The sequence below is a fragment of the Accipiter gentilis genome, chromosome 4, assembly GCF_929443795.1.
Source record: "Accipiter gentilis chromosome 4, bAccGen1.1, whole genome shotgun sequence".
In the NCBI taxonomy this organism is placed as follows: Eukaryota; Metazoa; Chordata; class Aves; order Accipitriformes; family Accipitridae; genus Astur; species Astur gentilis.
In genome coordinates, this window is record NC_064883.1 from 35775324 (window position 1) to 35791092 (window position 15769).

General features: G+C 40.9%; 1 protein-coding gene across 1 annotated transcript in view; it reads left to right on the forward strand.

The window, feature by feature from the left end:
• ADARB2 (adenosine deaminase RNA specific B2 (inactive)) overlaps nt 1-15769 on the forward strand; it is a 324517-nt gene that overhangs the window by 204796 nt on the left and 103952 nt on the right. The window contains exons 2-3 of the mRNA XM_049798800.1: nt 4270-4356; nt 12624-13531. Coding sequence (XP_049654757.1) covers nt 4270-4356; nt 12624-13531 — 995 coding nt within the window. The remainder of the gene's footprint in view (nt 1-4269; nt 4357-12623; nt 13532-15769) is intronic.

Here is a 15769-nt window from a genome sequence, read left to right on the forward strand (position 1 = left end):
GCTCCTTTCTTCTATGCAGCAGCTTTTTAAGTATTTGAAGACAGTTGTTATGGCCCCACTCAGTCTCCTCTTCTTAAAGCTAAACAATTTGTCCAACACGTATAAGGTCTGTTTTTTTAAAAGTGTTGAGCTCCTGACGTTCCCGTTGCTTTTATTCGGGTGATTGAGAGTGAAAGAACTTCAGTATGTCTGACGACCAAGCCGTATTGTCTGGTGCCCTTTAAATACTGATAAGTATGAAGGGCACGAATGCTGTTTACAGCTGTATATGTGTATTCTTGTCTTCACAATAAAAGCGTATTTACAGGACTTGTGACCAGTCTTCTGACTGCATCCCCAGAGCAAGAGCAACCTCACAAAAAGAACAGATTTTAGTGGAAACTTCTCTGCCTCGTATGCCAGGCTTTGCTGAATCATTTGGACTAAATAATTTTCTGTTTTTCATGCAAAACTTATCTTGGACGATGTTTTTTTGATTTGTTTAAATGATTTATATGGCTACTGTCAAAACAGTGTTCATGATTATTTTTTAACTATTTGCTGTTCTTGGAAAAAATATACGTAAAAAGTGTCAACTGAAATCCTTTTCCATCCCAAAACAGAGGAGAGTGAGGTTTCTTCCTATATGGGGCTTCTCATCAGGATAAATGGTGATTTTTGTGCTTAGGGTACTGGAGCAGAGTCCCACTTGGCATCACTTTGAAGGATGTTTTTATGGTGAATACACTACAAAATATGATGCTATCATCCTGCGTTAGTGTTCCAGGGTAGCTAGAAATAAATACCACTATACCTGCTCTTTGTCTCTCAGTTTCCATTGTAAATACAGCTTCCTTTGTATCCATGTAGGCCCTCATAAAATAGCTCCTTCATGTCACTGAAGGCTTTTGGTACAATTGTAATGCAAGCAATAATAGCTCCTCGTATTGGTCCTCATAAATGTAGGGTTATGTATTCTGCCTTTCTGGAGAAAAGAGTTTTTGAAATGTCTTGTTTTCTTCTTTTAGACCCTCTCTCCTCGCCTTGAAAAATTATTTCCTCAGACAAATATAGAGAACATTTACAATTATAAAGTAAAAATAGCCACTCTGATTTTGGGCTACCTGTCATTGCTTCTTTTTAGGAAAAAAAACCCCAACAAAAAAACAAAAAAACAAAAAAAAAAAAAAACCAAAAAAAACACCAAACAACAAACAGGGGAGAAGAAAGTGAGAGAAAAAAGGAGGCTTTAAAGCTCTGTATAGCTTTTTCATATCTAGCCATGTCCTTTATTCTTATTCATAAGTTATCATCAAACTGCTAGAAATAAGACTAACTGTGATGGACATTCAAATACTCGGGGAACATAAAGTGTGAATACACAACTCTCCTAATCTTGTTCTGAAATAGTAAACAAAAATAACACTGAATTTCATCATTGACAATAAAACTGTAGTGTCATATGGTCTATATATGGTAATAGGCAATAATGTGCAAAAGATGGAAGTGCACAGTCATACCAATAGTTTTATACCTAGCCAGATTATTTCCCTGTAAACATCGACATTTAATTATCCTGTCATCCATCTTCCCCTCCTCCATAGGCTCGATAATTCATCTGTGCTATGTCCATACTGTGGCTCTTCTCTTCTTACATCACTCACTCAAAAACCCTGCCCTCCTCCTTCTTCCAGACACACACTAAATCTTCCATTGCTCAACCAATGGATTGAAATATTAAATTATAATCTTTATTGTCTGTATTGATTGAAGGATATCCTGTTATTAGGGCCTGCCTGAGTTTGGTTGATACGAACCCCTCCATTGCTGCTCTAAGAGCGCAGTAAATTTTACAAGCCATCCCTTTTCTCTGCCACACAAAGCAAAGGCACCAGCAAGGTCTTTGTGGACAGGTGGGAAACAGTAACAACAAAAGCTTAAAGTGGCTAAAGGGTCACTTAAGGCAAAAGGGAAAATAATTTGATAAATTTTCAATCCACATTGTCTATCTCGCCTGTTAATTGCACAAAATTGGTTGGGGTGAAAGACAAATCACAGAATATTCCTTTACCTAATAATAGTACAGTATAAAACTACACGGGTTTGCTTTTTGATGGGTGGCAGGAATAGGCATTAGCAAACTCAGCAAGAAAGCACATGTCCTCATTGCTTGGTTAATGGATGAACGCTTTATGAGAAGTGAGAATATTTTCTCAGCAAAGAAGCTTTAAGTTTGTGTACGACGTCCAGTGTCTTGAGGGCTAGTTCTGAAGGTCTGACAGCCATCAGCAGTCAGGCAGAGGCAGAGTACCCTTCAGCTCACTGCATCTCAGTATCCAGACACAACAGTCGTTGCTGGTGCTGAAGCCAAGGAGTGTCCTGATCCTACGTCTATCATCTGAAGCGTTCCCCTTACCAAATGGAGCCTTTGGATTAGGTCCCAAAAGCCTACACTCTTTTCACTTTAATCAAAGAAACCAGTTGAGAAAGGTGGGAGTGAATAACAGCCTTTATCCTGTTGGCAACCCAACAGTCTCACATGCACTGAGATAGTGTCATACAGAGATACCACATTTCTGAGTGAGCAATGCCTTAACAAAAAGTGTCAAAGTATTCACTTAGGAAAATCTTTTGGCTAAAGTGTTCATAAATAGCTTCAGTCTTTCGGTTCATGACATCACTACAATCCCTTAATGAAATTGAAATTCAAGGAGGTTAATTTGTGCTCTAATTACATATTAGTCTGGGCTGAAAGGTTTCTGGATGGAAAAAGGTTTTCTTCAGGCAATCTTTTATTCCACTTATTGTATTTACTTAACAAAAAGCACTCAGCTTTTACTGGGTTTTTTCATAATAGAGTTGAGCTGTAGTGTTACCTAGCTAAGGACAAACATCTGCAGTCATTTTCGATGGATTCTGGTAACAGTCTTTAGCAAGAGCAAGGATTATTTGCAAATACAGGAAGAACCAGGCCAAAAAGCTAACAGATGTGCTGCTGAAAAAGTTTAGGAGCTCTTCAGCTGCATGCAATGCCTTCCAGACCAGTGGTAGATTAGCAGCCAGGTAGGGTAAGGAAATTCAGAGAAATACTTTCTCACCAATAAAGAAGGTCCCCAAGGAAATCATTTTCCATGTCACCTGAAAGAAGACATTCTTGGTTTGGTTTTTGGTGCTTCTGCCACAAAATGAAAGCCCAGCATTGTTCAGAATGTGCAGGATTTGGAGCATTTCAACCTAACTGAGGCTTTCTAAGCAGATAAGTACTTTAGGAAAGCAACTAAGTCCTTCAAAGCTATGAATCACCTCTGTAAGGTGTGTTTCTGTTTCTTCTGCTACCTAAGGTAGACAGCCTGTTGATGTAAGTCCTCAGCAAAGTACCTATACTTTGGGTCATGAGGAATTCAGCCTAAACAAAGTGAACAACAAACTAAATCAACTAGTTAACAAACTAAATAAACCACGTATCATTAATATTCCACTGTTTCTAGTGTTTGTGTTAACACCACTTTTCCCTATAGATAAATCCTGAGCCAAATTTTGAGCTAGTATAAATCAGTATCGGTTCTCATTTTGCTGAATCTGTCCTGGCACCTAATGCAGAAGCTGATCATGGCACTGGAAGTAAATTTCTGTGCCATCTGCTATCTGCAGGATAAACAGAAACTGCAGGCAGAAGGAGCTACACTTAATACAAATGTGAATAAGAAGGATTTCGAATAGGATTCTTATTGTTTGGAAAATAGCTTCCTGTGCAGACCATGAAAGTTTTCCAAAAATCAAATCAACAATTTCTAGAATTAGAAGCAGTTGTAGCGTCTCGTGCTGTCAACACTTGAGCTTTCTCTGAGACTTCTTGTTCAGCCTCTGTCAGGGAGAGGCAACAAGTGGAGGTAAACTGATGGTCTCATCCATTAGAGCAGTTCCCATGTCCCTCCTCCCAGGGCTGACCTCCCTCAGCTCCCACCCTCCTCCCCCATTCCCAGCTGGACCAGCTCAAGCTTCCTGCATTCCCAGCTCTGCAGTGCTCAGGCACCATTGCTGGAAAGCATGGCCAAGGAGCACTACACAGGGACAGAAACCAGGAGGGACGTGCATTTGGTGTTTGCATGTGCCAGCTGTAATAAATGTAATGCCGTTCTGTGAATTTTGGTGGGGCTGTAGACTCAGGAAAAACAAAAAAAAGAAACAGATTTGATGAGATGTGTTCACCTGAAAAAGAGTGTGGAGTAGATCAGAATTCACTGACAAAATAGTGATTTTATATGTCTCTTTTCTTCTGTTTTCTTCTAGAAAAAGTAAGCATACTGTCCACCTTCATAGCGCCCTTCAAATATCTGAGTCCTGGCACAACCACCATGGAAGATGAAGACAATTTAAGTAAGCAGTCTCTTTTCTTTATAGACAGATGGATAATAAAGTTTAAACACAAAAGCTTTATGGTGTAGGGGCAATTGTGGAAAGGAGGTGGATTTGCAAATATTGGCAGGCCATAAGCCCAGTCCTCATGTAAAATGCAAAATTCCCTGACGCTGAGTGCAAACATGTTCTCCAATCTCCAGTGAAGGAAGGGTTAACCTCAGCTCACCTTCCCACTTTTCCCTGTGCAAACCCCGGCATGGCAGGGCTGTAAGTGGTGTGTCACAAACACAAAGGAAAAAAATCCTACAAAAGGAGATGGTTTGCAGGTCTGTGGACCTCCTTTTCCTTTCCTGCTTAAGTTACCTTATTTTGCTCACTTGCTTTTCTCACAATCCCTAAAAACCAGGACATTTTCGTGCTGTGTCTTTCCCCCATTTATATTTCCTTGCTTACAAAAGGAGTTTTGCAAAAGTAAAGACTGCAAGAATAAGCCCTCTACTTGAAAAACTGTTTTCTCTTTTATTTCTGTGATATCACCTGGAGAACAAAAATAAAAGAAAGAAGAAAAAAAAAGAAACCAAATCCAATTGAGAAAAGATGATTAACCAGGCTTAAATAAACTAGATGTAACCCAAAAATTAGCCCCTGGATTTTCTTGGGCCATTACACCTGAACAAAGTAATTGACTCCCTGAACCCGTGACTGCAGACCTGGAGGAAAGTGCTGCTGGGTTTGAAGGAGTTGTGAAGTCTTCAAAACACCAAGAAGTCTGGGAGGGTGCAGTTAGAACTGAATAACTCTTAGTAAGCCCTCCCATTTATCGCATAGAAGCAATTACTTTGTGTTATCCAGTCCTGCTTATTGTAACGCATCTTGAATCATTAAAAAAAAAAAAAAAAAAAAAAAAAAGGAGGGAAGCTTTCTGAAGCAAATGAGCAACTCTTCGAGTTTTAGTATCATCTGCCAGATGGGTTTCTTTTCCAGGCAGACACACACTGACATGTTGCCCTATTAGAGCCAGTTGGTGGGAGGAATGGGCTTTTTTCCCCCCGTTGTTGCTAATCTGCCTTGGTGTGATCACGGTGCGGCACCAAGGGGAGTAGCTGTTGAAGGAGTGAAGGAGCACAGCCCTCTATTTTCTGCTGCTGAGTACCACATGGACATCACACCATTCTGCTGCACAGGGACCGGTAGGTTTTTACACAGCAAAGGCAAAAAAAAAATCCTGAAAATCCTTCAAAATTGGTCTCAGGGAGGCTACATTTTCAGGAAGAGATATGAAAAGTACACACAGGAAACATATTATGCACATGATGAGCTTGTGCAGGCACCTCCTGCGTAATGTTTCCCAAATGTGCTACTTAGTTATTTTTAGGTAATGTAGGAAGTTTGTACAAGCCAAACACTGTAACACCATTTTCTTATTGCTGCTGTAATGCCAAGACTGCTTCGAGCCGGCACTGGCTTTAAAATAACTCACATGGACAGGGTAAGCTGTGTTTTCTGAAAGAGAAATAGCAAATTTCACTGTTTTCAGGGACATCCTGCCTAGTCCTCTCTTGGGTCAAACATACACACCAGTGATAAGGCAGCGATTTGTTTCTTGGCACATACAACACATTTTTAGGTGTTACTATTAGAATCTTTAAAAAAAAAAAGGACGAATTCGTTTAAATCAGCCATATTTCAGTGTTCACTTCCAGTATAGTGGTATAAAGCCCACTGATTTCTATAGCACATATGTACCTGTGTAGTAATTTGGCATTTTAAAGAGCTTCAGTGATTTGCTCTGAATAAGCAAAACCTTCTTCTGTGTTAACAATTTAACAGCAGCCCAGGAGAATGCTGGCAAGGTAGAGAAGTGGTTCGCTTATCCCTGCAAGTTTTCTACTCACTGAGCATCCTGTGAAAGTGCTCCTTCCCAGACTGTGCTATATCTATAGGCAGAGTCCCACTAGCTGAAATGGATTCAAATCCTGTTTCATATTCCTTTAGGCCTTCTTTACAAAAGGAGCCATGCCAGGTTAACTACACATGCATTTTCAACTGGTGATTATTAGGATGTAGACACTATTATTGTGGTTTATGATCCATGAACTAATACTAGAAAAATGTATCAAAGGCACTAGGCACCTTTGGAATGGCATTTTGAGTAAACTAATCAACAGTCTCTGATGAAGACCTTATCTTGAACATGTGAGAAAAGGACCACCCTATTCACTCCCAGAAGCTGAAGTTAGCTAAGAATATAAGAAATGTCACACAGGATTAGAAATAGGAAGTTTAGCTCTCTACACTCTCTTCAAAATTTGCTGTTAGTGATGCATTGAGAAAAAGGACATTTAAATGGTGATCTTCCCCTTGGTATATCTCTCTAGCACCCAGCAAGTAATTTACTGAGCTAGATTTTGCACTTGAATCATCATATTTCTTAGACATCAACAGACCTGTCTAGTCCTCTCTGGAGCCCACTGATACTTCTGATCTCAACAACAGCCAGGAACGAAAGTTCAGTGATTTACTGTGTTGTCAAAAAGTGCACCCTTTTATTGCTTCAAGCCTGCTGTCTCTAGTGCTCGGATTGCATGAAAATGAATAATCATTCACTACCTGCCTGCCTGCCTTTCACAACGTTACAGACCTCTGCCTGTCCCTGATCTTTAATCGTTCCATCCACACTATGCCATGGCATCAAGACAGACTACCACCAGACAAAGGTTCTTGCAAATCTAGGGTGTACCCCCAGCAGGAGCGTGTGGTTCCTGGCGTTCTCATTGTGCAATGCTGTCCTATGCGCAAACTCGGTGCAGCGCCCTTCTGAAGGTGTATAACTCTCCCCAGTGCCTGCAGAAGGAGATGATGGCAATGGTCCCCAACATATGGATTTCAGCCCCTGCAACAGCTTTGTAGGATGAATCCAGCCCCAGATGCAGTGTACTAAAGTCATAAGCATGTTGGTCAAAGTCCCCCTCGGGCATCATGAGGCACCAGAGCTTTTGTTTGCACAGTGTGAGATACAGCAAGGACCCTGCCTCTAAGAAGACAGTAAATATCCCCTTCTAGCAATCAGAACCCCAAGCAATCCCCCACAGAATCAAACCCTCTGCTTTTGTTTTGAAAACTGTGTCTATTGCCATCGTTTGGATTTCTCCCATGCCCACAGCTAAGCTGTAGTCTGGGCCTGATTCAAGAAGGCAGGTACTTAGATCCGTTTTTGCTGTGGGCTGCCCACGTTTTTTAATGCATGTGCTTATTTGCTAACTTGGACAGTGAGCATCAGAGTCTGAGTATCATCCAAGTCAGGTCATTAGGTCATTTGAATAATTTCCCTAATTGGTAAGAGCTGTACTAAATGTGCATGGATTTCACAGTTACTCCAGACAATAAGGTGGGCAAAGTAGAGTATCTTCATTCCAGAGCAGCTAAAGGCAATGGCAATCACCTTACACAAATTTTTCATCTTCAGTTTAAGCAAAGTCCTGTACTTTTTTGCACTGGTAAAGCTTCCCTTCACAATGTGGTGTTATGCCCCAATAAAGTCTAATGATACTGTTTTAAACAGCCTGAACCCTTTGGGCTGGCAGGGAGGGTTCAGCAGCAACAGAGACATCATGGTAGGTTTCCCTTAAGTAGACCTCTTTTGTGAAGGTTTAAAAATACATATCTGTGTGTTTTCATGTAAGAGAGGAAGGAGTGATTTCTAAGTTTATTATTCTAAAGTCAAGAATACAAACCTACAAATTCCAGCAGAAGATTTTCCAATCCTCTGTTGTGGATTCAATAAGTAAATGAAAATGCCATCTTGCTTGCAAAAGGACACTGCCCTACATTGCATTTGATGTAGTAGCTGACCTTGGACAAAGGTACCGAGGCTCTGGCTCCTGGGTTCATACCTATTGCTTCTAATTTAAAATTTTTCATTTTCAAGTATGCCAGGAATTATGGAGGTCAATCCTTCTAACCTCTGCAGTCAATGTGATGTAGATGGACAGCAAAAATATACTCTACATAAGCAGGTCAAACAGGGGTTAGATATGAAAATGCAGAAAAATAAAAATTAAGTCCTACCTGTAACTTCCTGTGTCAGAGCTATCAGTTGAATCAGAAGTTTGCTATACTACAGAGATTTCAAATTCTTTCTTTCAAAATCATAGCTTTTCAATAACGTACTGCCCCTTGTATTTCAATAGTGAAGGTGCCAGCCAAAATTAAGATGCCACCTACCACCTATCGTTTCCCATCCTCCCTGGAAGTTGGCTTGGCAGCAGAATAACCTTCAAGAGGAACAATATTATCTCTTCAAATGTAGCGTGGAGTATCGGATGGCTAGTTCTGCAGAGCCCTTATGACCCAGAGACATAGGCAGTGTCATTATTAGTGATGCATTATAGTTCTGAAAAGCTCTTGATGATGCAGACTCTCTAGGTTAACTCTACTGTGCATAATGACCAAAAGGAGAAAAACATGAAAGATCAGACAGAAGATTGAGGAATAGTGCATAAATAAATATATTTCACTAACTGCATTACTGTCTCCCATTCAATTACTGAAGCAAATACAAGATTACAATGTCTCCACTTGCTTGTGAAACTGCAAAAATCAATGAATAAAGTTACCTGAGGAAATATTACAGTGCAGAGGTGTGGGGCTTTTTTAGAAATCTCACACAATAAATAAGAAACTATTGCCAAAAAGTTGTAACTTTTTTTTTTCCTCCATTTTGTTAACTCCCTCCCCTTACAATTTTATTATTCTTCAGCCTTTCATCATAGGAGAACCATATTTTATTATCTTTTTTTTTTTTTTTTTCCAAATGTAGAGAATGTGTTTTGGGAACTCAAGAGCAAACACATTTTGAGAGATAACAGGACTGAAAATGATCCACAGTTTTGCATTTTCCCTGTGTGCATCCTCTGACTTACCCCTTTCTTTTTAGTGCTCTTCATTTCTAAAATTGCTTGTGATTGTTCTATTACAGCTGCTTACAGTATTTATCTTACGTAGTTTGGTGTCATTTGCCTGCTTTGTCTGAATTTCACAATAGAAGTACATGTGCCACCATTAGAGAGGTAATCTTATGTCTGCTACACAGAGGTCTCATAAAAGACTCATTTCAAAGACCTCCTATTTCAAAGATACCTGAAAGTATAAAGTAATTTCACATTGCCAGGCAGCTGCCAGGTATCACACAAGTCCACCAGGCTCACAGACTTTCTGAAGCACTCACTGAATCTAGGCTGCCTCTGATTTACATGCCATGATGACTTTTGGCTTGCTGCAGGTCTCACTGAAGTCTGTGAAGAACTAAGCTATTTCCTGGTGTTTCAGGATCAGGTCCTCCAGAAATATGGTTGACTGTAAGGATACTTGCATGAATTTCCTTTGCTGTGACATACCGTAAATACAGGCACATCACCATTGCGCACACCTGACGTTGTCCGCATATCCTTTGTGCCTGATCTCTGGAAGTTTTACACTTGAGTGTCTGCAGGTTTTTCACTACATCAATGCAAACTCCCTGTTGGCCAAAACCTGGTCTAGACAATTTCAAAGACAGAATTTAAGACAAGCAAGTAATGTTTATTTTATGTTGCCATGTTTTTAGTTAACCACTGTTTTAGTGAGGGTGATTAAGGTAAGATGTTAAGGTCAGACATTCCTGTTCACAAATCCATGGTTCTCTGACTAGAAAAGAAAAAACAGCTGGAATAAGACAATATGAATTATAAATACAAATAACCCCTTGAGTTTTCCTATTCAGTGGTGCATAATCAATACAAATTCTTTTCAAACCTGAATATTGTGTGAAGCAAGAGCTATCTTTCTTTTCATGCTTCCTGGCTACAATATCATTATGTACCATAATTGGCTCTGTAAAAACCTATTAGGTAAGATGAGAAAGGAGGTGTGAAGTACAGAACCAAACCTGCTTCCTGCTAAAAAGTATGTCTGAGGCAAAATATTCCACCTTTATTTAAAAAAAATACATGCAAAAAAATACATGCAAACAAAGAGGCATATTCAGAGTGGGATGGAAACATGAGAAAGGGTCATGGTGGAAAACGGCTGGCCAAAGCCACTGAGAGGCTAAGTAAAGGAAAGTTAAAGTTGGCATCTCCTTCCCTCTTAGATCAGAGTTTCCATAAATAGTTGTGAACTCAATGAGAAAAGACCACATTATCCTTGTGTCTTAGTTGCCCTGACCTTTTAAATGTCTTATTTCCAGAGAGTCTGGTTTAAAGATGTCATATTTTATACAGCTGAATGCCATATGATGAAACTTTCTTTTCCTATTATTTACTTCTTTTTCTTTCCTTCCTCACCTGTCTTCATTCTCTACCCTTAGCTTCAGAAAGTAAAAATTAACTAGTCACTTAAAACCTTGATTTGTCAGTTCATGTTCTGCCTCAGCAAAGCACTGCAACACATAGCTCTGCAAGTCACTTTGGTGAGACATAGACACAGGCTGGAAGCTCAGTGTGTGCTGAAGGGTTTTCAGGAATGGGAGTCTAAAGACTCAGTCCTGCAAATGGGCCCCCACACATGCAGTTGAGCCATGATTTCTACTCATGTCTAAGCAGTGAGCTGCTTTCTCTGGAACAACTTGCATGAGTGCAGACTTATTGCTCCGATGGGAGAAATTTTTGATATTTTTGAAATTTTGATATTTAATGCAAGTGCAACTTGTCAGGATAGAAAGGGGCTTTTTAATCATGATGGTTGGTTCCACATAGTACCCTGTGCATCGGTCAGCCCAGCCTAATACTGGGCTGCAGCAAAAACACACCGCTCCAGCAGAAGCTCCTTGAGGTGTAGCCAGCAGCTCACCCCTTACATCCTTGCAGCCAGCTTGTACATCAGGGTAGAGAGGAAACCAAGTGTCGCTATGGCCCCGCAGAAAGTGGGAGGACCATTTTCTGTCCTCTAAGGACCACAGGGACCTTCTCTGTGCTTGGGACTCACGCAGCTTGCAGAGGCGGCATGCTGGTGTCTGACAATAACAAACCCTGGGAAAGGCTCCGTGATCAACGCTGGCTGGAATACAGCAGGCAGCGCTCTGCTCAGAAAGGGATCAGGTGCATTGCTCCAGGGACGGGTTGCTTCAAGGGTTGGTTACACCCATGTTTACTTCCTCAGCTTGTCTCGGCCCCAAGGAACGCACAGGAGGATTGGAGGATGTATCGGAGATGCAATACATTTAAACAAAGTCACCAGAAGTGACAGAAGCATTACGGGATTCTTATTTAGACAGCAGCACATTTGCTATCTCATTCAGGACATCAGCGAGATGAATCTCCATTCTCAGCCACGCATCTGCTGTAGCAAAGAGCACTGCCTCGCAGCACGGGCATTGCACAAGTGTAGTTGAGAGCAACGTGTGATTCATTGGCTCAACAGCAACGGAGTGCTCTCTCTGTAGCTCCCCACTGTCATTTCATTCCCTTCCTGGAGCTCCTGGTAGTCACTCTCTCCCATCGCTTTTCTTTGACATAAATCATTCTTTACATCAGTAATTACTACCGTCACGATGCTCTAGCTTTTCCTAGTCTCATTTAGATTTATCTAGAATGTTTGCAATATTAGTTGTTGCTGATGCAGGAGCTAAGAGTATCTGCAATTGATTTTGACAGAAAGACGGTCACTTATGAAACTGGAACCTGAGTCCAGACCAAATTATTATTTCAAATGCTAGGAAGGTCTGTCAGATCATTTCTCAGGCTGAATTCATGATGTTAGCAACACAAGAGCCTATGGTGTGAGTAGAGCCAGTCAATGTATTCATTGCAAATAAATTATTCGATGCGTTTGCCCATTTTTTATGTTTGCGAATAATTTGTGAATAATTTCTGATTTCTAATAACGTGTTCATAAGCATTCACCCACATGGACTATAGAACAAACCTCAGCCTAAGGGAACTTTGCAAACTATTCACTTTCTACTAGTAATTATCCAGTGTGAATGCAGTAGTTCATTTAAGCCACATGGCATCAGTTATGCTTCATCTTTGAATGATGTAATCTTTTTTTAAAACAGGAGGCTAGTGACTAAGACAAGTAGAACTTTAGAGACAAGTAAACGTTCAGGACATGCAGAAAATCTGTGCTATAAATAATAAACCAATCATTATACAGATATTTGAGGAAAACCCCCCAAAAGGGCTGAGCAAGGATATCTATCATTAACTTTTTTTTTTCTTTTTTGGCTATTCTGCCAGGCCTAGGCATAATGTCAGCTACAGTGATGACAACTGTAATGTGAGGTTTTTTTCTTTCTTTACTGACAGGTACCAGCAGTGCAGAAGTAAAGGAAAATCGAAACATTGGCAACCTGGAGGATCATCCAATATCCTCTAACGAGAGGGCAAGAGGGGGAACACCTAGTAGTAAGAGAAAAAGACCCTTAGAGGAAGGCAATAATGGCCATTTCTGCAAACTCCAGCTCATCTGGAAGAAAGTCTCGTGGTCAGTGACGCCAAAGAACGCTCTGGTTCAGCTACATGAACTTAAACCAGGTTTACAATACAAAATGGTTTCCCAGACAGGTCCAGTGCATGCTCCAGTCTTTGCTGTTGCTGTGGAAGTAAATGGACTTACATTTGAAGGCACAGGGCCCACAAAAAAGAAAGCCAAAATGCGCGCTGCGGAGCTAGCTCTGAAGTCGTTCGTTCAGTTCCCCAACGCCTGCCAAGCTCACTTTGCCATGGGGAACTGCATCAACCCATCCACGGACTTTACTTCTGATCAGGCAGACTTTCCAGATACTCTGTTCAAGGAGTTTGAACCATCTACACACAGCGAGGACTTTTCAGTCTATAACCCTGTTAATAATGAATTGCTTTCCACTGCTTATCGACACGGGCGCTTACTCTGCCATACGCTGGACTTAATGGGCCACGGTAAGCAAAACAAGCACAAGATGGCATCCAAAGCGGAGAGCGAGAAGAACCCAGTGGTGCTGCTAAACGAGCTGCGGTCAGGCCTGCGGTACGTCTGCCTGTCGGAGACGGTGGAGAAGCAGCACATCAAGAGTTTTGTGATGGCGGTGCGAGTGGACGGGAGAACATTTGAAGGCTCAGGACGTAGCAAGAAGCTGGCCAAGGGTCAAGCAGCGCAGGCGGCCCTGCAGGCCCTCTTTAACATTCGGCTGCCCAGCCACATTCCCAGCAGGAGTAAATGTCACCATCTGCCACAGGTGAGAGCTCCTGGGTAGCCACCACCACGTTGGAGGAACTTTTTCAATGAATGGGATCAGCATTGCTGTAGCTGTTGTTGTTCTACCAGATGGTTCCTCTGATGTTATAGCAAGTGCCATCCACAAAATAGCTCTTTTCTCATAGAAAGAGCCAGATGCCACAGGCAAAAGCTTGAAAATTGTATCCTGAAATCGTTGGGTACAATTTGCAGCCCTTTCCAAAGGAGGCATAGATGAGAGGGCAAAATGTAGGGGCAAATACCAATGAGAGAATGATAACACTAACACAGAGAGAAAAATCAGGTCATTCAGTGGTACTGCATCTTTCTTGACAGAAAGGAGCCCATAAACAAAGGGATGCCCCATATCCTCCTCTTAGAGTTAATTTTTTAAGAGGACAGTGCCATTCAGAGGAGACAGCAATGACAAGGAATGTGCCTGTATGAGGGCAAACTCTCCAGACAATTCTGCCACTTAAAAAGTTAAGGATCTTTGTTTATTATAAGCTTACTTTGGGGGTTGGGGTTTTGTTTGTTTGTTTTCAAATATGCCTCCAACAGCACAAGGGACAGTGAAAACTCTGAAGTTTTTCTGGAACAAATGTAGAGATTACTGCTGTATTCATATAGAAAATGTAGATCTGAGGCACATACTTAGCACAGCAAAATTTCATAGTTGGTCATATGCCGAAGGCTATCTTAGCATTACTCAGACTTGTGTCAATTTTCTAAGTTCAAAGGAAGCCAGGATTTGCACACATTGGGAAGCATTACATGGGTTCAAGTAATTTCTTGATTTGATTGCGTTATCATAAAAGGTTTGATCCACCAGCACCAGGAGGTGATCTACCGCTACAAAGCTCCCTTTATGAAGGGAGCTGTTAATGTCCAGGATTTAATGTAAAGCACTGGGAGCACTAAGAGTCATTCTGCTGCTGGCTTGCTGCGAGACCCTAGGCAAGTCATTTAAATCCAATATGCCTGTAATAAAAATGAGCATATTATATGAAAGAACACTTCAAGATCCTTAAGTAGTGTGTAAATGCAAATTATTAGTAGCAATTCTCATTAACATTAGTAAAGATGTTCATTAGACGTTCAAGGAGTTTGATAGGAGATGAATCCTTTAGGTGACATGATTGCCTACAGGACACAGGAATTATATTTGGTGACCCAGAAGTTTCCTTCCTATGTTTCCAAAAAGAAAACATGAGAAATGTAAGAAATTCTAAAATACTTCATAATCCTCCACCTCTTCCTTTTAATTCTGGTTTGTAAATTCCATGAACCAGTGGGATAACAACATAATTTAATAATAGCAGTGATCTTCACAGAGTGTTTTGCCTTTTGGAAGCCTTGGCCAACCTGGCAGTTCCATCCTCCCAGTACTCCTCCAAAGTGCAGATAGTTTTAAATGAGAAATCTATGCTGTTTACTGCCCAAATTAATTCTGGTAAAAAGTAGTATGTTTTGATGAACATGCCTTACCTTCCCCATGGAAATCTAGCACTTGGATATAAGGAGGAATCTCTAGTCCTGTCCTGTTGGCTGCTTTGCTGCCACCAGTGAACTTTGCTGGGTGGGTTGTCAGGTAAATACCATGCATTCATCAACCAATGGTTTGTCATGTTCTGAAACTGCACCACAAGTATCATTGCCTCAGTTCCTGAGCGCTCTGAAATATTTCCTGGTTGCTTGGCTTCACGATCATCTTCTACCTGAATATCACTTCTTACCTGGGTCCCCAGTTGTTCAATAGGCAACATATTCTTCAGCGTATATTCCCCTTTTTATGGCCTTTTCTCTTTTTTCTAGACTTCTGCCCTCCTTATCTTCTTCTCCTCACTGTTCTCGAATTATAAATGTCAGTGAAAAGGTGTCATTGAACTTTCTCTGTCAGTATTTTCTGAGTGGTTATGTATTGTCCAACTAAAAGATTACTCAGGCACTTTTAATGCCAGCATTCAGCACATTAATTGAGAGATAAGCCTTAACACTGATTTCTGCTGACCTCCTTACTAGCTGCTTTTATCAATAGACATAGCAGCTGTGACACAAAACCCAAGTTTGTGTTACTCGCCTAAGTCATAACCCAACTGCCACTGAAACCCACAGATGTATTACCACTGACTTCATCTGGGCTATAGCTTAAGCATTAAATCCAGAAGCATCTTTACTGTTGTTGCTGTGTTATGCAGTATCTCATCAAGTGACTGTCTTTGCTCACTGCTTTAGTCAG